Genomic DNA, 23397 nt, shown 5'->3' with positions numbered 1-23397 from the left:
CAGACGCTCGGAACTGCCGACTCGGGAGCTACCCGCTGAGGGCCGGCGGCGTGAGCGGAGTGGGGTCGGGCGGGGCCGAGCCGGGCCGGGGCCTTGTGGGGGCCGGGCAGCGGCCGGGCCGGCGGACGGCGGGATGGGCTGCACCGTGAGCGCCGAGGACAAGGCGGCGGCCGAGCGCTCCAAGATGATCGACAAAAACCTGCGGGAAGACGGCGAGAAGGCGGCGCGGGAGGTGAAGTTGCTGCTCTTGGGTGAGGCCGCGCCCTACGCTGGGACCCCTCGATTCCCCGCCCAAATCCCCAGCTTTGGCCTGAGGACTAGGGCTTCGAACTCCCAGACTCAGCCTGGATCCCCACACCTGGACTTGAACCCCCTAGACCCGCCCGGCAAGGACATAACAAAAAAAAATGGATCAAAACTCTGGGTTGGCCGAGACTTCTGATCCGTAGCCCATAGGTCCCATCTTCAACTCATCCCAGAGCCCAAACCCCAAGTACAGCCACCAGTGCCCCAACACCCGCTGCCCAGAACTCTGCTTGACCGCCCACTCTTACTGTCCAACCTGACAGACCCTCAGAGCCCCCTGCCTGTCTTTCCATACTTCCCTAGACTTTACCCAACCCCCTACCATCCCATTCGGCCCCCACCTTCAGGCACCACCTGTTCCCTCACTTCTCCCCTTATTCCTATTGGGCCTGAGTATCTCCAGGGCCCCTCCCAGGCCCCCACTCCCTCCCTCCTTCCCATTCTGTGCCCCATCGCTACTCTGGACCCTGAATCCTCCACCTGTGCACCTTGATCCCAAGGGACTTCTCAGGTGGAATTTTGGTTTGCACCTCTCAAGTGGAATGACTGCTTAGGAGATCACCTTCCAGTCAGAGCCCCCAAACCCTTAGAGACCCCTGCTCCTGGCATCTGGCCCACCAGCTCCCTCTTTGCATGCATCTCTCAAACCCTCTGCTCCCCTGCTCTTAATTTCTCTCCCACACTAGCCTTCTCCAGATTTCCCCACCCGCCTCCTGCACCAGGTGGGCTGGACTGAAAGGACTGGCTCCAGACCCCCTAAGGGCTCCGCTGGTCATGTTGGGGAAGGGGACCAGGCCTCAAGCTGCCCCGGGAGTTCTGCTGGCTATCTGTTTCCCAGTTTCTAAGCCCTGTCTGGGCCAGCGAGGCGGGGATCTGGGGTTAGGAGGGAGTGTGGAGGAGTTTGGGTTGCGTCGGCTCCAAGGCCAGGAAAGATGGTGGCTGCTTGAGGGGTGGGGGGAAGTGGAAGTGGTGAGACAGCCGACATATTGCTGCCCCCGGCGGGCGGGCGGGCCAAGGAGAGCCGCTGACGGCTGCTGGGCTTCCCGCACCCTTTCTGGGCCCAAAGGCCTAGGATGTGGCTTCTGAGAGTGGGTGGGCCTATCGGACCTTGAGGCCCTGCGAGGGGGGAGTGGTGGACTAGTTGGTTGAGTAGTGGGGGGCCTGCTAGGGGGTGGGCATCTGAAGTGGACTTGTGCAGGGGCTGGGGGCCTGGTAGTTGCCCCAGTCCAGCCTCTCATTGGGAGCAGGTGTGGTGCGCCCAGTGGCAGCCTGATTGGGGGTGGGGTGGAGTTCAAACCTAGTGGGAAAGGAGGCTCTCGCGGCAGTGTTGGGGGCTGGACTACGGATGTGGGGGGGTGTGGCCCCTCAGCCCCGGAGCTGCTCTGGGGTCCCCAGGCTGCGAAAAGTGGGGCTTTTCATGCTGAGCGTGTGGCCGAGGGGACAGCGTGTTTTCCGTCCTCGGCCCATCTGTTGACTGTCCCTGGGGGCCTGGCCTCAGGGGCACAGCCCCGGAGGTTTCAAAATGGCATCCGCTGCCGCTGCGGGGAGGAAGAGAAGGGGCGGGAAGGGGCGGCGGCCCAGCCTCCTGGGCTGTTTTGCGTTGGGCGCTTGCCTCTTCCTGTCTCTGCTGCGAGTGCGGCAGCGGCAGCGAGTGGGTGTCGACGCGGCGGAATGCCCATCGATGCTGCCCGCTGGGCCTGGGAAGGGTGCTTCGGATATTGCTGCCTCCCAGTGCCCAGCCAGGGGGTCACTAGCCAGCCCCTTCCCAGGCCAATCACAGTTACGATGGTGCCCGAAGAGATGTGGGGCTGGGGCACACAGGGCCCCTGGCCTGGTTCTCTATGCTGACTCCATCCCACCAGTCTTGGAGCCCGGCTCAGGTTTTGGGACTGGCAACCCCTCTCATACTAAGCTGGCAGCAACCAGGGGTACAGGGTATCCTAGAAATGCTCGAAACTTTGTAGGCTGGGAAGTCCGTCTCAGCATCCTGTCCTTCTGGCCTTTGCTTCCACTGTGAAATGGGCTTCCTGAGTTTGGGCCAGAGGAGTGCCATGCCCAGGATAGGGAGTGGGGGCTAAGACCCTGCAGAGGACGCACTCACTGTAAGGGGCTGGGAGACCAAACTTTGCCTGAAATTGAGGACTCAGTCTGTCCAGACTGCCTGGAGAAGGGTCCCGGCTGGCTGTCCTTTGCCTGTCCAGTTACAGGGAAGGTGATGGGAGCCCAGCTGAGGCAGCTTCAGAGAGCTGGGCGCCTGTCCCACGTAGCGGAAAGACTCTGTCCAGGCAACGGGACTCGGGCTGGGCAGTTGCCAGCCTTCCCTCCCAGCCCAACCACGCCTGCTGCCCCACCCGCATACTGGCTCCTTCCTGTCCTGGGTAGCTCTGCCAGCCGGCGGGCATAGTCACTGTCCGTCGCCGGGGCAAAGGCAGATGTGGTACACACTGGGGAGAGGGTGTTCCCTGGCAGCTGGGTTGGGGGAGCAGGGCTGCTGATACCAGCTCTACTTCAGAGATACCCCCACCCCCACCCAGTTCAGCTTGATTGACCAGCTATCCCCTGGTAGAATCTGGGGCCTCGGCGTGGGCACTTTGGGTAAAGTAAGCCAGAGTGTGTGTTTAGGGGTGACTGATTTGTTTGAGCTTTTGTGGGCAGTCTACAGAGAAAGGAGAGATGGCTCCAGGAAGGCTTCATGGTATAAATACAACAGTTTCCTCTTGCCCCAGGGACTTGGCATCTGTTCCCTTCACTTGATGTACTTTCCCCCCATTTCACTCCTACTTGATTGTTCTTCAAGACTCTGCCCAGGGATCACCTCCCAGGATCCTTCCTGACCCCCTTCTCGAAGGCTGGTAAAGCACCTCCTCTAACCCCCCCACCCCCATGCCACTCCATTAGAGCGAGGTAGTTGTCTGTGTCACAACTGCCCTCCCCCACGACTGGAGCAGGACTGTGTCCTGTTCATTTGTGAGCCTTCTATGCCAAGCATGGAGCCTGGGAACTGTTGTCTGTTTGTTGAATGAAAGGAGCGCTACTGGTGTGAACTTGGTCTTGGACATGGGTAGATGGAGGAGTAAGATAGCGATCAGTGAGCCATTGCCTGCCATATCATGGGCAGGTGGCAAGGACTATGTAAGGCCAATGACCAGGACTCAAGGAGAGACTGAGGGAATTCAAGCTGTTTCCTTGTGGTCTCATCACGCTCTGCTGGCACCTCAGTGCATGCTCAGTCACTCAGTCGTGTCTGACTCTTTGCAAGTCCATGGGCTGCGGGCCACCAGTTGCCTCTGTCCATGGAATTCTCTAAGCAAGAATACCATTTCCTTCTGCAGGGGATCTTCCCCACTCAAGGATCCAACTCAGGTCTCCGGCATCCGAGGCAGATCCTTTGCCGACTGAGCCAGGCTGCAGAGACAGTCCTTATCCACTCCCTGCAGATCACATAGTAGGGACTCTAGCTATTCATGTGGGAAAACCGGCTTTGCATTCTTCCTTTTAGCTCAGACTGTTTGGAGACTGTTGCAGGCCTGCTCTCTCTGCTGCTGCAGTAGAGCCTGTCTAGCTCTTAGGGCTGGAGCTGCCCCACAGCCATGGGGCTCAGACCAGAACAGTACTGTGGGAGTTCTTGGCCTGGCCCGTGTGGAAACTGGACATTGAGGGGCTCAGTGAGATTTATCAAATGAAAGGAAGGGAGTTTTGTGATGTTAGTCCTTTCTGTCTCTCACAAGGGGCCTGGCACACCGTAGATGCCTATTAAGTGTGTGTGGAAAGAATGAAACTATTTGCACACATCCCTGAACAGGGATATGGAATTCTCAAGCTGTTGCTTGGGGCTTGGTGTAGCAGGAGTTAGTGGGAAGGGCTAGCCTGGGATCCTGGCTGGCTGGGTAATGGGTAGAGTCTAGTGTTGCGGGTGAATTTTGGGGGTGGGGGAGTAGTCCTTCCTGGGAAGGGGTCCTCTGAGTTGGCTTGAAAAATTAGCAGTATTTGCCAGGGTCAGGCACTGGGGGCAGAGGGACCCACTCAGCAAGGGTTCTGAAGTAGGAAGGCCTGGCCTGGAGGGGAGGAGGGCTCACCCTCCTGAGGGCATCACACAAACCTAGGTTCAGATCCCTGCTCCACCTAGTGCACCGGCTGAGAACCCCAGCTACAGGTGAAATCCTGGTAGATGCTCTGCTCTCCATCCACAACCTGGGATGGGGTGCCTGCCTGCAGCCATACGTGTTGTGGGGATGGTATACCAAGACCTGTGGGTGTGAGAACAGGAGAGGGACCCCCCCCCCACCCCCACCCCGCTGACTCCTGCAGAGCTGAGAGTTTGATGGGGAGGAATCTCCCCAGCTCAGGCTGCCTAGCCTTAGTATGGAGGCCCTGGGAACCCTGACCCTTGCCCTTGGGCCGCTGCTCTCAGCAAGTGAGAGGTTGAGACTTGTAGGTATTTGGTGGTATCTGGAGTGACCCACTGCCCTGGGGACCTTGCGCCCAATCTCTGGGGGCTGAGCTACCTTCCTGGGGGGGCTTAGGGTTGGGGGTGTGGCAGGGCCCTGGGGTACCAAGTGGGCTGGTACCCAGGCCGGCCTCCAGCTTCCCTGTTCGCCCCACCACCTTCTATCCCTCCCGCCATCCGGCTGGAGCTCATTAGCACTTGAATGGGGGGCGGGGCAGCTTGAGCCTGTGAGTCTCTTCTTCCCACCCCTCCCCCAGGCGAGGCCAGGCTTTGTCTTCGGGAGTCAGTAGCTTCACTGCTGGGGTTCCCAAGCTAGGGAGTGAGTAGGGGGTCTAAACCGTTTCTGACTCCCCCTCTGCCTTCCCAGTCCCCCTGGGCTCAGCCCCTGCCTGTGACCCCAGTGTTGGTGCAGCCAACGAAAGCAGTTGTACCTCTAGGATAGGAGTGAAGCTGGGTCCTTCAGGGGCTACCCCTGAGCTGGGAGACTGGGTGAATGGGGCAGTTTTGCAAAGGAAGTGACCCTGGAGCTCAGCTGAAGACATCCCAGGAGGGGTGGGGGTTGGAGCACCCCAAGACAGAGAGCAGAGCAGGTGGTGGGGACAGAGGGAATGCCTGGCCCTGTGGCTGGAGGTGGAAGTGAGGCCAGCTGGGGAGCTCAGGCTTCCATGCCAGACCCTGAGGCGGCGTTGAGCCACCCACTGTGCTTGAGCTGGAGCCTGTGCTGCCAGATGGGGACTGGCACAGTCAAGGGCCTCTTTGGGTTGGCCCTGGGCTGGCCTGAGCTGCAGGGTCATTGGCTAGCATCATAGATATCCTAATCCTGCTAACAGCAACCCAGCAAGTGACCGCAGGTAGTGCTGGGGGTGGGACCTGATGGGATCCCAGCGAGGTCCCAGGCTCCAGCGGTGCAAGGGCTGGCACTTGCAGCAGCTTGGGCCACAGGCGGGGGCACACAGGTCCTGTACACCCTGTCCTTGATCTCCATCCCTGGCTCTCTGTCTCCATCTCTAAAAGCCACCCATTCTTTAGGCAGGAACAGGATGGAGGAAGCTTTGTCCACTTAAGCTCTTAGCATCTGAGGGACCAAGGACTTGGCCTCCCACATCCCCAGCAGAGGATGAGACAGTCCAACCCAGAGCCTGAGTACTGTCTCCAAGGCAGGACCCAGGCCAGCTTCTAATCTCATCTTCCCACTATCTCGGGGGCAGGAGTCCTAACCTAAAAGGTCAGTGGAGGAAAGGGGTTAACGGGTTCTGGCAGGCCACCACTGATGTGCCCTGCCTCAGAAGGCCCTGGGAGGGCAAAGGACTGGGCCCCCCTGATGATGGCCTAGTACCTGATACTCGCAGACAGCTTCTCCGTCAGCCACAGGTGCAGGGTGGGGCTCCTCTGCCCAGCCCCACCCAGCCTCTCTCCCCTGAGCTCTTGTTCTTACTAAACCCCAAACACTCCACCCTCACCCTTAGGCTGCACCTTGGGGCTCTGATCATCTTGGTAGCTGGGGGAATAGTCTCCCTGGAATAGCAGCCACACATTCTCTAACCTGGGCTGGCCCTTCAGTGTTGGCCTCCTGTGTACACTTTCAAGGCTTGGCAGTAAATGCCAGGCCCGTTTGAGCCAAAGCCTAAAGGTGGGATCATACAAGGTTTGTGCTGAGAAGGGTGTCCTTGTGGCTCAGAGAACCCTGGGGTGCCAAGGCTACTACAGCCTCAGAATCTCCGGTTTGGTGGAGGGGGGGGCGGGGGGCGTGTATTGATGGCAGCGGGTACCGAGTCCCAGGGTTGGAGGAGGGGTGGTGAAGTCTGCACGGCAGGGCTGGGCCACTCGGGGAAGTGGTGTCCACACCAGAGGAAAAGGAGGAAGAAGCTGGAGGAGGAGGAGCCCAAAAGAGGAAGAGGCCAGAGAGCCGCTCACACTGTGCACTGGGGTGGGGAGTGTGAGGCAGGTCAACGCGGGGGGCTTTAGAAGGTGAGCCCCACCTGTGCGGGGCCCCCGTGGGCTGCCCCTTCTGGTAGTCCCCGGGTTGGAGTCAATCCAGACAGTTCTGTCCCTTGTCCTGCCCCAGTGGCCACTGGGCCCAGGATCTCAGAGAAGGTGGTGCCTCTGAGAAGGATTCCAGGCCCCTCCTTTGACCACAGGAAGTGGTGGCTGGGAGAGGGACGCCGGCGGGGTGGGGTGGGGGGGCAGCAGGAAAGCAGAGGGCTGCTCCCATGTTCCCGAGCAGCCATTGCCCTCCAAAGCCGGAAGGCCGGCTGCAGGCCCAGATGAATGCCCGGAAATGGAGCAGGAGCCCTGGGATTAGCTCACTCTGGGTTTCCCCTGCCTGGAGGTAGACAGAAGGGCCCTTGATCCAGCCTAAGGATTTCCCCCACGCCACTACCCACTGGGCCTGGGTAGTGGGTGCCTTCACTGGGCCTCAGTTTCCCCTCCGGTGATAATAGTAGGTGCCTTGGATTGAGCTGTGACCATTGCATAGGGCTGGTCTCTTCGTGTTTAACCCTGTGGAACTGGGACTGACATACCCATTTCACTGATGCAGAAACTGAGGGTCGGGAACATCATGTGACTTACCCAGTAAGTGGAGATACCAAAGGACAACCCAGGTGGTGACTCTGAGCACCTGTCCCCAACTGTTGTCACCCCACAGGAGTCTGTGCCCAGTTGGCAAGTATTGCTCAGTCAGGGTGACAGGCAGATGCTTTGGGTGTACTTGTGTCCTGCATATGCCTGAGGGCCTCGATTCTTCTTTTAGGGGACTCTAAGGGGACCATCTATTCTAGATAGTGGGACCCAAGACTGTGCGTGAATCTTTTTCCTGCTTAAAGCCAGAAATCTGCTGTGTGGCCATGGGGTGACCTCGTCCTAATAGAGGTGCCCCTATTTTTGCTTCCCACTTCCCCTCCTAGCCTGTGTCCCCTCACAGGAACACTCAGGCATCTTAGTGTTTTGCTTTTCCCCTAACATGTTTGTGCCTCCCACAACCCCTTGGCTTAAGAGGACTAAGTCCCAGCCTGAGGAAGCTCGGAGGCTGTCAGGGTGCGGTGTGGGGGGCCCTGAGCCTGGTCTGGAGACTGGGGCTTGTCCAGATGAGGAGAAGGGAAGAGTGGTCCTGCTGAGGGTCCCCACTAAGAGCAAAGGCTGCGGTGGGCTCCTGTATGGCGACTCATGTGTCCATGGTGTGGGCTGGCCACAGCATGGGAAGACCACAGCTGGCCCTCATCCTTCTTGGCCTCCGAAATCCAAAGTTCAGTTGCCTTGCCCTTCCCCGTGGAGTTCCCAGGGTTCTGCTCTGGCTTGTCAGGCCAGGCCCTAGGGAACTGCGGAGTCTAAAGGACCTAGGAGAGAACAAGAACAGAAGCGGCAGAAGCATCAAGGCCAAACACAAAGCTGAACAAACGTGGTACCCTCATGGCCAGTCCAGACTCCAGGTCCCAGAGTGCCCTCTCCCCCACCTTCCTCACTGTGTGACCTGAGGCTGGCCGCCCCTCTCTGTGCCCAGTGCTGGGTCCCGTGACGTCACGCTTCTCAAGCCTGGCTCCTGGCTTGTGGGCACACAAACTGCCCACTTGGGCTGGACCCCGGGTGGAGTTTGGGGTGGGTGTGAAGACCCAAAGGAGGCTGTTCAAGGCGGGCGTTGCGCCTGGCACACTCGTTAAGGAGTACATTTTGCAGATGGGGACATGAGGCCCAGACATGGGCATCTCACCCCAGGTCTACCACAGTGATTCAGACTCTTTGAAAAGAGCAAGGTGATTTCCTCCAGTGAAGAAGCATCAGGAAGAGGGCTGTGCCAAATGGCCTGGCTCCGTGTACCACCTGGGCCCCATCTAGCAGTGCCTGGCAGTGGAGGGTGAAACCCGGATGCAGCCTCAGTGGCCAGTGAGGAGCAGGTCTCAGGGCCTCCTCTCCTCCAGCGTGGCCTTCCTTACCCAGTGCCTCAGTTTCCCTTTCTACGGTGGGCAGGGCCCCACTGCAGGAGACACAGCCCTGCCCTGGAAAATCCCTCTCCGTGCCTGGGAGAATCTGAGGCCTGTTTCCTTTGCACCGAAGAGCAAAGACTTGGCCAGGCCCTGGTCCTTAGTGCTGCCCTGATGGGCGTCAGGAAGCCGCTGGAGGCTTCCCAAGCGGCAGAGACTGGAGGGAGGGAGGTTCCGGCTTTGCTGGGGCACCTGGAGGAAGGCGAGGTCACACATGTGGGTGGGGGTGTCACACGGGGTCCGTCCAAGACCCTCCTCCCACCCCCATGCCAGCCCCCTGCCGAGCCTCCTTGGAGGGAGTGAAGCGCAGCACCTGGAGGAAGGAAGAGACGCCAGGGGCGGGGCTTGGAGGGCCTTTGTCTGGTGGGGCCCTCCGCCGTCCCCATTGTTCCCTTGTGTGCCGAGTCTCTGCTGGCCGAGGGCTTCCCAGGCTCGGGAGGGGGCCGTGGGTGAGGCACCTCCCCCAGCTGCCCCTCGCTGCCGCCGCCGCTTTCCAGAAACAAACGCTCCTCTGCGCCGCCCAACCCCCACCTCCTCCACTGGGTCCCTGGCCGCCGGGCTCCCCCTGGTGGTGGCGGGCCGGGGACCCTAAGGCTGCAGGGGCGGAGCGGGGCGGGGCGGGGCGGCAGCAGGGGGAGCCCAGAAACGGCGGGCTGGGCTGGAGTCTGGAGACGTGGCACCTTCCTGAGATGAGAGTGGGAGGTGGTGCCAGGGCCGCCTTTGGGGTGGGCTTCCCAGGGTGCATCCCGACTTTCCCCCAGCGGCCCACCAGGGTAGGCCAGTGATGGGGGCGGGGAGCTGTGTTGGGAGGGCCGCAGTGGGGGGCGGGCCCCGGCTGTGGGTTTGAGCTGGGCTGCTCCCCACGTCTACCCTGTGGTCCGAGCCACGGCTGCTTCTGAGAATCTCTGCCTTCAGGCCTGCCACGTCAGCTGGCAGCTTGCCCCGGCCCCACATGTTCCTGGGGAGCCCACCAGCTCGAGGGCGTCTGCAGGGAGCCCTGCTCCCCAGCCTTCAGGATGCAGAGAGAGCCAGGGAGCGGTGTCTGCAGTGAGCCATGCTGGGCGGGAAGGAGTACCCTGCCCGGGTAGGAGTGCCAGGTTGTGTGGAGGGGAAGTGACGAACTGAGAGCAGAAAGCCAGCAAAGGAGTGCGTGGCTCTGACTCCAGTCCCAGGTTACACAAGTCCCAGCAGGGAACCACCACCACTGCTGAGTCAGCCTCTCAAACCCCTGGTCACTGCCCTGGGCTGTGCTTTTGTCTGAAAGCATCAGCAACGCCTTCAAAATGAGATGGCCGCGGCAGGCTCCTCTGCACGCTGTGGTTGCAGTGACCTATGCAGCGTGGTCACTGGGTTGCAGGAAATGAGAGGTTTGGGGAACTCTGTCCTCTTCTGAAGGGTAAAAGAAAACAGCGATAATAACTTTGATCTCAACACTCGCCGTGTGCCGGGCACTCACCCGTCTCCTAGGATGAGATACTCGTGGTATCCTGTTGCACAGATGAGGTGCCAGAGCCAGGGCAGGATCAGGCAGCCGTTTTTGGAGATCTCGGGGAGGATCGAGGTGGGCACCAGGGCTGTGGTAGGTCTGGACCTCCCTCTGGGAGAGGAGCTGAAAACGTGACATGGGCTGGCTGGCCTTTTAAGGCTTTGCGGCTTCTGCAGAAGGGAACGTGGGGCCAGAGAGGAAAGCGGCAAGTCAGGGCCTCCCAGCAGGACAAAGCCAGGTCTGGGAGGTAGAGGCTTCAACATAGACTACAACAGAAACTCGATGCAGGGGCTTGGGATCAGCATCATGCCATTGGACCGGGGGCCCTGTCTTGCCCGCAGAGGCCCTGCCGGCCTCGTTCAGGCAGGTGGAGCCGTTCTTCCCGTCCCCACCCCCCCGCCCCCGTCTCTTCCCTCCTCGGCTGGGGCCCAGGGCTCCCAGAGTGGAAGCAGATGTTCCAGTGCAGGGCAGCCACTGTTACCCTGCACATCTCGGCGATTACCGCCTGCCCGCTGGGGGCCCTGCAGCTGCGCCCCGGGGCAAGGGCTGCAGAGGCTTCTTCCTTGGTGGTGGGAAGAGGTATGGCCCAGTGGGAACACTGAGGGCACTGCAGGGATCCTCTGTAGGTCCCTCTGGTCCCACTCAGCTGGAGAAAGGAGCGCCTGGTGGGCCCACCGTGGGTACAAGACTCCTGCTGCCTTCTTCTGGCTGAATCCCCCACCCCCAACCCCAGCACCTCTACAGCAATCTGGATAGAGCTAGTGACGTCCCCTTCTCTGAAGGCAAGGTGCAGGGCTGGATGGGCAGAACTGGGTGCCTGGGATCAGCAAGGTACAAGCAAATTCCGGGCCAAGTGCCAGCCTATCTAATAGGGAAGCATCATCAGGCGCCAATGGAAACGGAACTCCTAGGACACCTCGCTTGTGGGCTGCCTGAGAATCAGGGTGTCCAACTGGATAGAGCCCATGGCTCCACCCAACTCTGCCCCCAACCCCCATGATCCACTGTAGCTCCTCCTGGGCCACACCTGTGATTCTGTCCTGGTGTTCTCCCCTGCTCTCTGCTTGGCTGCCAGCACCACGTCCTTGTCCTGCCACTTAACTCCTTCCCTCTTTGAGTCACAGCTGTGGGAAAGACAAAGGGACTGTTCTGGGTCCAAGGATGGGGGCTCTGTGACTTTGTCTATCTGTCCCTTGCTGGGGGCAAAGACTATGTCCTATTCTTCGAAGGGAGAAGAAGCGAGACTGAAGCTCAAGGGGGACAGGGAAAGGGCCCTCAAGGTCTGCCCGGTCCACTGCTGCTAGGAAAATCCGATGCAAAGCAAGTTTGTGCTGGCGTCCTTATCTCTGGGCAGAGTCACAGAGTGGTCCACGCCTTTTACCAAGAGAGTAATCACAGGACTAGACAAGGAGACTGATGCCTCAGGTGCACAGTGGTCCCCAAATCACCCCCACCTGAGGTCCCCTGTGCCCCGGAGAGCTGCCCACTCTGAGTCTCGGATCACCTGAGGACAGCGTGATCGATGTGACCCATCACTTCATGCCCTCGGCCTCCGCTCCTACACTGGGCCCCCAGTCCTGGCTGGGACTCGAAGCTCCTGGGTCTTTGCCCCAGGCTGTCCACCCTCCCTCCTGCTCTCTGGGAGCAAGTGACTAGTTGGGAAGGACAACCAGGTGTCACCTGGCCCTCATTCGTGGTGACCCAGTCCAGCGCTGTCCCCCCTGCCCCGTGGATGTTCTGGGCCTTGGGGGAAGAGCCTCCGTGATTCGGCGTTACCACTGGGCCTTCTCAGGCCCTCTCCCCTTGGGCCCACTCCAGAGGTGGGGAGTGTTAAGTGAGGGGTCCTGTCCTGGCCGTTCCCCTGCCAGCCCTATGGAGAGGAATGCTGCCCCTGACCACAGCCCACGCCCCGGGGAAATACACTAGGCCTGGGGCCTCCAGTGTCCAGGGGTCAGACCAGTAGAGGAGTTCACACCCCAGCCTGCCCAGAGCCTGCCTATTTGTGCTGCTCCCCCTGCAGCGCTCCCCGATCCTGGGAAGCAGGCCTGGGATGGTCAGAGAAGCCCAGTGATTCCGGGCGGCATTTGTGAAGCCTCCTCACAGAGGCTCCTGGCTTGTGGCCGCAAGCCACACCTCAATTTCTCTTGGTCAGTGTGGATCTGGGGTGGGAGGTAGGATGGATGCAGGTGGGCAAAGACCCGGAGTTGGCAAGCAGGGTCTAATGCTGCTTGGAGGGCAGTGTGGAGACTCGGACCTGAAGCTCCCTGGGCACATGGGACAGTGCTAGGAGGCAAGGTGGGCCACATGCAGAGGGGCTGTAACCATGACAGCAGTGTCTCTCAGTTTCCCCCCCCACCACCTTTTTTTAAAAAAATGTTTTGGCCGTGTCCCACAGCATATGGAACCTTAGTTCCCCGACCAGGGTTCAAACCCATGCCCCCTGCATTGGAAGCGTGGAGTTTTAAACCACTGGACCGCCAGGGAAATCCTCCAGTTTACTCATTTGTGAGGTGGAGATGAGGGTAAAGCTGACTTACACCCGGGGCTTGCTGTGAGACCACCTAGCGAACGGGATAGTCTTAGAATAGTGACTGACATGTAGGGGGCATGATTCACGGCCGTGCTGAGATCATCATTGCTGACATTCACGCTGCTCATGGCAGTTTGTGTGTTAGCCCCCTCATCCTCTGAGGTTCTTAACCATCCCTGAGGGATATACGGGGGCCGAGAGTTCCCAAAGGTGACTTCCCCCACAGACCCCACCACCCACCCTGCTGAGCTGGTCAGAGGGACAGACCCACCACAGTGATCAGGAGGGCTGGGACACGTGTAGGTGGGACACTGGGCAGGTATGCCCGGCAGAGAGAACTCCTTGGCAAAGAACTGGAGTTGGCAAGAGGTAGTGCCTGACAGTGCTGGGGCAGAGCAGAGGGTGCAGTCTGGGCAAAGGCTGGGAGAAAGCTGGGCCCAGGTGAGGTGCGCTCGGCAAAAGGGAAGCAGTAAGGCCCTGTCCCCACCCCTAGCCAGGAGAGAAGTGGCCTTCCTGGTCTCATACTTCCCTGCACACACTCCCTGGGGAATGCAGGTTTCTGGGCTGCACCCCTTGAGATCTGGCTTTGTGTCTGGGATGGAGCCCGGGAAGCTGTTTGTTTAAAAAAAAACAAACCCAAGACATTGTCCTGCAAGATCTGAGCCACATTTTGAGTAGGGCTGGGCAGGTCAGGCCTCATCATCCTACATACCTCCTTGCTCTTCTGAATCCTGGCTGCATGGTCTTGGGCCAAGACTTTTCTGAGCCTCAGTGTCTGCATCTGTAAAATGGGAGAAATAGTACCTGTTTTGTGGGGCTGCCCTGACAGTCACCAGAGAGAGTGGCAGCAAATTCCTCAGCACTGGTCGAAGAGAAATACAGGATAGGGCTTTGCCAGGCTGGAGAAGAAGCATCATGAGTCAGTACATGTGTGTATGTGACACTGCCTGTCCCCCAGGTCCTGGTGTCTTACCTGCTTAGGGTAGACCTCGGCCCAGCAGGCAGGGTGCTGGGCCTTGGCTGGAAGGCAGGGGTATGATGCCATGCCCGGATCCAGGCCCCATGGCAGCTGCAGCTCACGGTGTAGGGAGAAGAGTAAGCAGGGCTCCTCTGCCAGCTATGACCCAGTGCCACGTTGGGGAGCACTGGCCGTGGAGTGGCGAGCCTGCGTGTGCGAGAACGACAGGGTGACTGCTGAGCCTCAGGTCTTCAGCCAAAGCCCCTGGACTCAGCCAGGGCAGTGGGGAGCCATGTTGAGCAACAGACCTTGTGGGAAGCCAGGGCCTGCAGTGAGTCCCCCATGGGGTCTGGGTGGCCTAGGTTGCCTTCACCCCCGTGGCCCTGCCAGCCGCACCCCTGGTAGCTCTGCTGCCCACCAGGCCTGACTGCTTCCATCTGCAACTGATGGAAAGGATGGGTCCTGCCTCCCTGGCCACATGGCCGGGCCACTACTTGCTGGCCTCTGTGTCCCCCCTGGCCCTGCTCCCTGACCCACTGTGTCCTTTGTTCCAGGTGCTGGGGAGTCAGGGAAGAGCACCATTGTCAAGCAGATGAAGTAAGTGCTGTGTGTGGGGAGACGGATGGCAAACCTTGGTTTCCCGTCTTCTTCCTCGGGGTCTGTACTGCCCCCAGGGATGGGCCCAGCACTTTGCCAGAGGCCACATTCATCCTCTGCTCCCCAGTGGTTCAGAGGCAGTCTCCTCCTGTCTGAAGTAGCTACTGCAGGCCCCCGTAGCTCCAGACGCCCATGTGGGGGTCCCCGTGCCCGGTACACCCTAACCCCGGCCCCCTGGCTGCCAGGATCATCCACGAGGATGGCTACTCGGAGGAGGAGTGCCGACAGTACCGGGCGGTCGTCTACAGCAACACCATCCAGTCCATCATGGCCATTGTCAAAGCCATGGGCAATCTGCAGATTGACTTTGCCGACCCCTCCCGCGCGGTATGTGGACTCCCCAACCCCTGCCTGCCTCCCATAACACTTCAGGGCAAGCCTTGTGCCGGGGGAGCTGAGAACACCCCAGTCTGGGCCCCATTCCGGAGGCCTCCTCCCTGCCTCTGACCGGTGGGGTGGCCTTGTGCTCCTGCAACGCACTGACCGCTCACCGCTGTGCCCAGGATGACGCCAGGCAGCTGTTCGCACTGTCGTGCACGGCTGAGGAGCAGGGCGTGCTGCCTGAGGATCTGTCCGGCGTCATCCGGAGACTCTGGGCTGACCACGGGGTGCAGGCCTGCTTTGGCCGCTCGCGGGAGTACCAGCTCAACGACTCTGCCGCCTAGTGAGTACTCCCTCCACGGGGCCGGGCTGGCAGTGGAGGAGGGGGAGACCTGGACTATAGCCTGAGCCAGAGGGCCTGAGCACCCTCAGAAAGATAGGACGAGTCTCTGCGCTGTCAGCCAGGGTCTTGGTGGTTTGGGGTTTGGCCTGGAAGAAGGATGTGGGGGGACATCCACGGGCTCTGGATGGGCCCCCAGATAGGCTGCGGGCCCTGCACTCTCACCTCCCGCCTCCTACTTCTGCCTAAGGCAGTCCCTCTGAGCAGCTTTCCCACTCTCACTGCACTTCCCATCCTGAGCCCACCCAGAGAGGGGCTGTTGGACCTCCCCGAAGCTGGGTGGGAGGCCGGTCTCGCCTGGCCATGATTTCTGAGCCTTGCCCTAGTCACGTGGACAGCCTCCCACCCTCCCTGCAGCGGCCTGAATGCCCTTGTGAGAGCACGCCCCCCATAGGACCTGCGGAGTCACAGCCACACATGGTGGGGTGGAGGGGCTGGGGGTTTACTCCCAGAAGTCAAAAGCTCTCAGTGCCAGCAGAGCTTTGGGGTCTTGCCTGCAGGGATGGATGGCTCCTATCAACCCCTGTCATCTCAGGGTGTGGGATACTCAAGGAGGGCCTGGTTATGACCACCCTCTGGCCCCTTCCCACTCCTGTATCATCCCTGTCCTTCATTCCCCAGACATTAAGCACCCACTGCGTGCCCAGTGCTGTTCTGGGTGTGGGGATTCAGCAGTAAACATGGGCCCTGCCCTCCCAGGCAGGTTTATGCTACAATGAAATCACCCAGGGGTGGGGAGCAGATTGGAACACTCCAGGGTCCAGGGGTCCTCCAGCCCCTCCTCGCAGCAATCCTACAAGGCTGCCGTGGGGCACTGGGTCCCTGGGGTGAGCCCCCTGGTAGCAGACAAGGGAAGAACTGGTGTGGAATTCACCATGAGGCTGGAGGCTCTCCATAGGGCGCGGGGTAGAGTTTGCAGGTCACAGCACATGCGTCACAGTTCCCCATAGCCCTTCCTGTTTTTCTTTTCGGTCTCTGCGTCTCTGAAGTCATTTCCCTCTGGCCTAGCTGCCGGTGGGGGAGCCAAGAGCTGGCCCCAGCAGCCCTGCCCCGAGAGCAAGACATCGGTCCTGGGCAGTGACTGGGAGGCCTGGACCCGAACCCTGAGGGCACAGCAAGGATATTGAGGCAGGCAGCTGAGCTAGTCTCAGGGCTAGGCCAGGGCGGCATTAATACTAATTAAGAGAGCTGGTAGTGGGGAGCCCCTGGGACCCCTGCCAAGCAAGTGGTTATGCCCTTCCCCTGAGGAGCCCAAATTTTACTGGGCGCTGGGCAGAGAGCCCACTGGGCCTGGCAGGCCTCAACCTGTCCAGCCCCGCGTCAGGGGACATGCCAGGCTGCTCTGCGGCGGGTGCCGTAATTGCGCCGATTAGCATCCTGCATCCCTCACCAAAGGACTAATTTGCCCTCTCCCACCACCCTCTCCTGCAACTCCACCACCCTGGATCCTGTGTGGGGCAGGCCTGCCTCCGACCTGGGTGCTGGGGCTTGGCTGGCTGGCCTCAAGAGTTGCCCCTTGGCTGAGCGGTGAATGCAATGCAGGCAAGGGTTAAGAGTCAGGGGCCTATGTAAAATAGAGAGCCAATGGGAATTTGCTGTAAGACCCCAGGGAACTCAAACCTGGGGGCTCGGTAACAACCTAGAGGGGTGGGATGGGGAGGGAGGTGGGAGGGATGTTAAGTGGGAGGGGACACGGGTAAACCTATGGCTGATTCATGTTGATGTTTGTTAGAAACCAACATGATACTATAAAGCTGCTGCTACTGCTGCTGCTAAGTCGCTTCAGTCGTGTCCGACTCTGTGTGACCCCATAGACAGCAGCCCACCAGGCTCCCCCGTCCCTGGGATTCTCCAGGCAAGAACACTGGAGTGGGTTGCCATTTCCTTCTCCAGTGCATGAAAGTGAAAAGTGAAAGTGAAGTTGCCCAGTCGTGTCCAACTCTTCGCGACCCCATGGGCTGCAGCCCATCAGGTTCCTCCGTCCATGGGATTCTCCAGGCAAGAGTACTGGAGTGGGGTGCTATTGCCTTCTCCGTACTATAAAGCTATTATCCTTCAGTTAAAAATAAATAATAAAGAGTCAGAAGCTATGCCTGAGAAATAAAGGGATGGAAGGGCAAGGAGCCAGTTGGCCCCCACTGATGCCCCCCCGCCCCCATACCTCTTTGCAGCTACCTGAACGACCTGGAGCGCATCGCCCAGAGCGACTACATCCCTACGCAGCAGGACGTGCTGCGGACTCGAGTGAAGACCACGGGCATCGTGGAGACGCACTTCACCTTCAAAGACCTACACTTCAAGTGAGCGAGCTTGTGGGCTAGGGAACAGGGTCAGGAGCAGCCAGCCTTGGGGGTGACGGGGAGAGATCCTCACATCGGGGTCTGCTGAGGGCTGTGCTGGGAAAGAGGGTTCATCTGGGATCCCCCAGCCCCACACTGAGTTCCTTAAGGCTGTGTAGTGGCCAGCAGCTCACAGCCTCTGCTGACCCTGCCCCATGTGGCAGCCACCTGCCCTGCTGACCAGCCTCACTCACTCCGCTGGGCCAGAACCGGGGGAAAGTGGGCCAGTGTGGGTGATACCATGGAGCCAGCTGCCTTACCCTGAGCAGGCCTCTGTCCTCAGTCGGTCAATCTGAAATGGGGCAGGGAGCTTCTCCCAGAACTCCCTTTTCTGGAGCTAAGGCGCTGTGTCCGCAGGATGTTTGACGTGGGCGGTCAGCGGTCGGAGCGAAAGAAGTGGATTCACTGTTTTGAGGGCGTCACAGCCATCATCTTCTGTGTAGCTTTGAGCGCCTATGACCTGGTGCTAGCCGAGGACGAGGAGATGGTGAGAGGCCCAGGGACCACGGGGAAGGGAGGGCGGGGTGAGGGGTCGGGGGTGGCTGGTGCTGAAAGCGCTGTCCTGCCCCCAGAACCGCATGCACGAGAGCATGAAGCTGTTTGACAGTATCTGCAACAACAAGTGGTTCACGGACACGTCCATCATCCTCTTCCTCAACAAGAAGGACCTGTTCGAGGAGAAGATCATACACAGCCCCCTGACCATCTGCTTCCCTGAGTATACAGGTGTGGGGTCTGGGCCTCTGGGGAGGAGCTGGTGGTGACCAGGTGGCCCACGGGCGCCCCCCACTGGACAGGAGGGTAAACTGTGGGACACTCACACACAGCTTACACACTTGTGTCTGTACACCCCAGGGCCCTTTTTAACATACTCGGACATGTACCCCATACATGTCACTGGGCATCGTCCCTCACACAATCAGGTGCCCCTCTTTGCACACTCATGTGCCTGTGCACTCTCACCGTTGTCACACATCCAGGCTTATTGGTTCACACGCACAGAACCCTCTCTGGACTTGTGGGGTGGGCCCACCTGCCGCACACGTAGCATGAGTCCTCACCATTTTGCCTACCCCCCCAGGGGCCAACAAGTACGACGAGGCAGCCAGCTACATCCAGAGCAAGTTCGAGGACCTGAACAAGCGCAAGGACACCAAGGAGATCTACACGCACTTCACGTGCGCCACCGACACCAAGAACGTGCAGTTCGTGTTCGACGCCGTCACCGACGTCATCATCAAGAACAACCTGAAGGACTGCGGCCTCTTCTGAGGGGCAGCGGGGCCTGGCAGGATGGTGAGCCGGGGGGCGGGCCGGGAGGGCCAGGGAGGGCCACTGAGCCCGGCCAAGGGCCAGGGAGGGCCAGAGCGTCCAGCAGGGGGTGGCGAGCTCGGACCCTGGGAAAGACCAGGGCGCGGGGCATGGGGGGTGCAGGGTGTTGAGTCGGGAGGGTGACAGGGTAGGGCACTGAGGACGGGGCACAGGGAGGCCCAGCGGTCCAGACAGTAGAAGCACCGGGCTGTGTCCTGGGATAGAACTGGAGGGCTGTCCCCATTTTCCTTGGCGAAAACTCACGTTCCCACCCACAAGGCCACCGGCCTGGCCTGAAGGATCGAGATGACAGAAGGGGCCCAGCCGCCCTCCACTCAGCACGACCAGCTCCGTGCTCACCCCTGCCATCTTTCCCTTGGACCCAGCTGAGGGTCCGGGGCTGAGGCTGGCCTCACCAGCCCTGGGAGCGGTGGGTGGGGAGGGCTCTCCCAGAGCTCCAGTCTCCCCTCCCATTCATTCTTGAACAGGGGTTACAGTGTGTGTGTAACCCAGCAACACACATCGGCCACCATGTCCCTGGTAACAAGTGGGTGGGGAAACTGGAGAAGGGTCATCGTCTAGGGAGGCGGGCACAGAGACCCACACTGGCTACCTCCCTCCCGACCCACGCCCTGACTGTCCCCCACCTCCAGGGCCACCGCCGACTCTGCTACCCCAGCCCCTGAGGAAGATGGGGGCAAGAGGACCACGCTCCCCGCCTGTCCCCTGGCCGCTTTTCCCCTTCTTTCCTCTCTGTTCTTGGCTCCCCGCAGTCCCACCCTCAGCTCCAGAGACTTGGGGGAGGGGCTGCCACAGGCCTCCCTGTTTGAAGCCTGCCCTTGTCCCAGGTGCAGGGAGTGCCCATAGCCCCTTCTGGCCTCCATTCTGGTTTTAACCATTGTTTTGTTCTGTGATGGGGGAGGGGAGCCCATGCTGAGTCTCCCACGGCCTGTGTTTGGAGGGGCACCCACTTCTCCAGCCTGGGACCCCTGGCTTCGCCCAACACCAGCCCCTGACCCAACCCGAGTCCAAATGTTTACAGGGAGCCTCCTGCCCACCCCCACAGCCTGCCCCCCCCAACCCCGCCCCAAGCCACTTGGAGGCCCCAAAGGAAAAAGCACAAGAAGCGTGAGACGCCACCATTCCTGAAGACCACAGTCCACTTGCTCATTCTCGTAGCTTTTTTTTTTTTTTATTAAAAAAAAAAGAAAGTCAAAGGGGGGAAAAAAAAAGAGAAAACTGCAAACCTAGAAAACTTTTTAGAAAAAACTATTTAAAACTGTCAGATCCTGACCAGCACCCACCCAGCCCCTTTCCGGTGATTCCGTGCCTTGAGTGTGTCTACGTGTTTACACCCATCCCTCTGCTGGTTGCCCCCTATGCGGGTGGCAGCCTGACCCTGCCCTCCACAGAATTGGGTTCCAAGGGCTGTTCCAGACAACTGCCAACATCACTGAGGGCCCCACCCCAGTGGCCCTGGGCCCTGGCTCCATTAACCTAAATGTAGCTCCTTAGCGCTAACCTAGGAACCGCCGCTGCCTGCTGAGGGGCCATGCCCCTCATGCCCTCGCCCCAGGCCCGGGTCCTTCAGCGTTGAACACTTCCTTGCTTTTTTCACATGTTTTATGGAATTGTTCACCTGGTTTGAAATAATAAAACGTAGAAAGAAAAAAAAAAAAAGATTCCAAGACCTTCTTGGCATTCTTCTCTCCTGCAGCAGAGACCCCGGCTTAGATGTGCTAAGGTGGTAGTGGTCTGGCCCTGGGTCCTCACTGATGGCAAGGCCCTGGGTACTCAACTGCCAGGTCATACTGAGGCCCAGTACCCATCGCTTCAGTTTTCCCACTTGGACTAGTCATCTTAACGTGTTGGGGCCTCTAGGTCTCCCCCTTGACCCCTAGCGCCTCTGCAGTCGTGGGTCCGGAGCAGCCTTCTGGAACAGTGGGGCCGATTTCTTAAGGAGCTCATTTCCTAAGGGATTCTTCCACACTGGGAGCAGGAGGAGTGTCCAGTGAGTCTCAGAGGCTTTCATGAAGCTATGGGAAGTGCCCGTGCGTTGCTGGAGGAGGGAGCGGCAGATGACGGTGACTGTGACCCACAGTGGCTGTGGGTGAGCCCCAAGAGCCAGGCAAGGTCCCTAGACTTTTTCTGCCCTGGACCACCGCGGAGCCGGGAGACTGCTGAGTCCGTGGGTCGATGAAAGGCCCGCCTCTGTCGGGCGGGGCTCGTAGACGAGCTCTTCCACCTTCGGCCGCCAGAGGGCGCGGCAGTCCGTGCTTGGCCCCGCCGGGCTGGTCACGGAGGCTGACGTCATCGGGTCCTGCGGAGGCCGCGGGCCACAAAGGCAGCTTTGTAGGGCGGCGGCGGGACAAAGCGGCCCGGGCCGGGGTCGGCGCCTCCGAGGCGGGGAGGGCGGGGCGGGTGGGAGGATAGGGCCGGGGACCTGGGATCCCGCCTCCGCACACCTGCCAGTCCCCTCTCGGCCTCCGGGCCCCTGAGTCCTGGCAGGCGATGAGAGGCTGTGGCCGCCCCCCTCGGAAGGAGTTCAGCGGCACCCCCCAACCCCTCCCCGGTCCCTCGGGCCTTTCCTGTTATCCCTGTCTCTGAGGGCTAGGGAGCACCAACTGACTAGAACAGAATCCCACGCCCAAGCCTGGATCCCTTGCCTTCAGCAGTCAGCCCTGGACCTCGCTGAACCCCAGATGAGCGGGTGGGGTGCAGTGCGAGTTCCGATGCCCTGATATCCGCCCAGCAGGAAACGGGAGCCAGAGATAGTTCCTTTCATCCTGAGGGGGAACCCTGCACAGAGGAACCATTCAGGAGCTGGCATTGTCTGCCTGATGAACCCAATGTCTCCCTCCCTGAGTGGGCCATGCAGGATTCTAGCCAGGATCCCCTTGTACCCGGCTTGGCAGTGGGTCTGGGTGGGGTCCTGGCAAGCAGTGCTTCCCTGGGTGCAGGCAGCTGGGCCCCCACCTGCCCTTGGTCCTCCTACCCCTGCTCAGATTTTGAGAGCATAAGGCTCCATTGTCCCAGCACTGCCGGGGGCAGCCTCTCAATTCATCCTTGTCTTTAGTGGTTGGGAAATTCCCAGCCATGGGGGGCGGTAGGCAGGGAATGATACATCCCAGGTGTCCTATACCTCAACAGGAGGGACTCCATAAAGTTGACTCCAAGGGATTCCCCCCATTACCCAGAGCTGTCCGGGACTGGACCCCAACCACCCTACATCCCTGGGCAAGGAGAACCAGAGATTCAGTGCTCCTTGGCAGTGTGTCTTCGGGAGTTCTCCCAGCCTTAGAAAGCCCATCTTCCTGGCCCCACCCATAGGCAGCTACATCTATGAGGCTCAGGACCTTTAGACAGGCAGAGGACCCAGGCTTCTGCTCCCAGACCAAGCCATGGATCCCAGTATGACACAGACTGTCTCCAGTCAGTGGGGACTGCCACAAGGCTCATCCACCACCCAGCGGGCCTGTCCCATTCCAAATAGTTGCTCAGACTACTGATGTGGTAGCAGACTATTTTTAACCCATTTTTTGATGGGGTGGGTGGGGAAACAGCTGGGAAGAGAGAGACAAGCTGTGAGAGTCAGAGAGGTCTGAAGGATGTAGGGAGACCCTGTGGGAGAAGCCAGTCCAGGCCTGCAGTCACTTCCCAACTCCCCTGGGCTGGAGCCCTCACCCCCAGCAGGTGGGTGGAGGCCCAGATGCCAGGAGCAGAAAGGGGAGGAGGCCCCATTAGAACTGGAGCCTCTGAGGCTGCAGGAGCTTCCAAGACCTAGAATAACCCCTTGGCCGTGTTCAGGGAAGCCCCAGAGCTGCTCCTGATTTCCTCCAGAAAATCCTACTCCCCTCAGAATCATCCCCCCACTCCCCACCCAGAGTGCCAAGCCAGCTATTAAGGCTGGAGAATACAAGTCCTGACTCCAGCTCCCTGGCCTGTGGCATGGCCAGCCAGACCCTGGTTGCCCTGGGGTGTCAGGGACAGGGCGGCAACATCTCTTGGCTGACTTTTGGGTCCTGGCCCACTCCCATACAACTGACCTCAATCCTTGGGTCTGTTGCCCTAAAAGAGATCCCAGGGGACCTCATCCTTGCCGTGGGGCTGTGCATTCCCCCAACCCCCCTTGAACACGGAGAGGGGAAGCCAGGTCCTAACACGCCTCCAAAGTGAAAAAGTGAAAGTGAAAGTCGCTCAGTCGTGTCTCTGTGACCCCATGGACGATACAGTCCATGGAACTCTCCAGGCCAGAATATTGGAGTAGGTATCTGTTCCCTTCTCCAGGGGATCTTCCCAACCCAGGGATCGAATCCAGGTCTTCTGCATTGCAGGCGGATTCTTTACCAGCTGAGCCACAAGGGAAGCCTGCATGCCCCCAAGGAGAGCCTCAAGTCAGCTGAGGTCTGTGTGCAGCAGTGTGACAGCAAGTATGTCCCTGGCTGCCAGCCAGACAGCGCCTCCATTAACCACACAGCGATGGGCTCTAGTGTTAGGGGGTCAGAGGTCAAGGCTATGGCTCTCTTTCTTTTCCCCGCTTTGATTCCCCCCCTTGCAGGAGATGCAGCCTCACAGGTGATCTTTTTTAAGAGAAAAATCAGTTGTACATTCCTTGGTATTTATCCTGTTTTCTGACCTCATTGTGGGTGGAGGGAGTCAAGGCCT

General features: G+C 59.8%; 1 protein-coding gene across 2 annotated transcripts; it reads left to right on the top strand.

Moving 5' to 3' along the window:
• Positions 1 to 23343, top strand: GNAI2 (G protein subunit alpha i2). 2 transcript variants are annotated; one of them, XM_044934079.2, is made up of 9 exons: positions 1 to 251; positions 14259 to 14301; positions 14547 to 14688; positions 14865 to 15025; positions 17254 to 17382; positions 17779 to 17908; positions 17994 to 18147; positions 18503 to 18717; positions 23067 to 23343. In XM_044934079.2, exons 1-8 carry the CDS (start codon positions 134 to 136, stop codon positions 18691 to 18693), a joined length of 1068 nt encoding a protein of 355 aa, XP_044790014.1. In that variant the 5' UTR covers positions 1 to 133; the 3' UTR covers positions 18694 to 18717; positions 23067 to 23343. The 2 variants fall into 2 exon arrangements, with proteins under 2 accessions (XP_044790014.1, XP_006053355.1); XM_006053293.4 differs by lacking the exon at positions 23067 to 23343 and adding an exon at positions 19386 to 20412.
• The last annotated feature ends 54 nt before the right edge of the window (positions 23344 to 23397 follow it).

Source organism: Bubalus bubalis, chromosome 21 (genome assembly GCF_019923935.1).
Source record: "Bubalus bubalis isolate 160015118507 breed Murrah chromosome 21, NDDB_SH_1, whole genome shotgun sequence".
Lineage (NCBI taxonomy): Eukaryota > Metazoa > Chordata > Mammalia > Artiodactyla > Bovidae > Bubalus > Bubalus bubalis.
This window is presented reverse-complemented; position numbering and strand designations above follow the sequence as displayed.

Coding starts and splice junctions, on each gene's coding strand:
- GNAI2 (XM_044934079.2), top strand. CDS start 134: ATGGGCTGCACCGTGAGCGCCGAGGACAAGGCGGCGGCCGAGCGCTCC. Junction 15,026..17,253: donor CTCAACGACTCTGCCGCCTA/GTGAGTACTCCC, acceptor ACCTCTTTGCAG/CTACCTGAACGACCTGGAGC. Junction 18,148..18,502: donor CTGCTTCCCTGAGTATACAG/GTGTGGGGTCTG, acceptor CTACCCCCCCAG/GGGCCAACAAGTACGACGAG.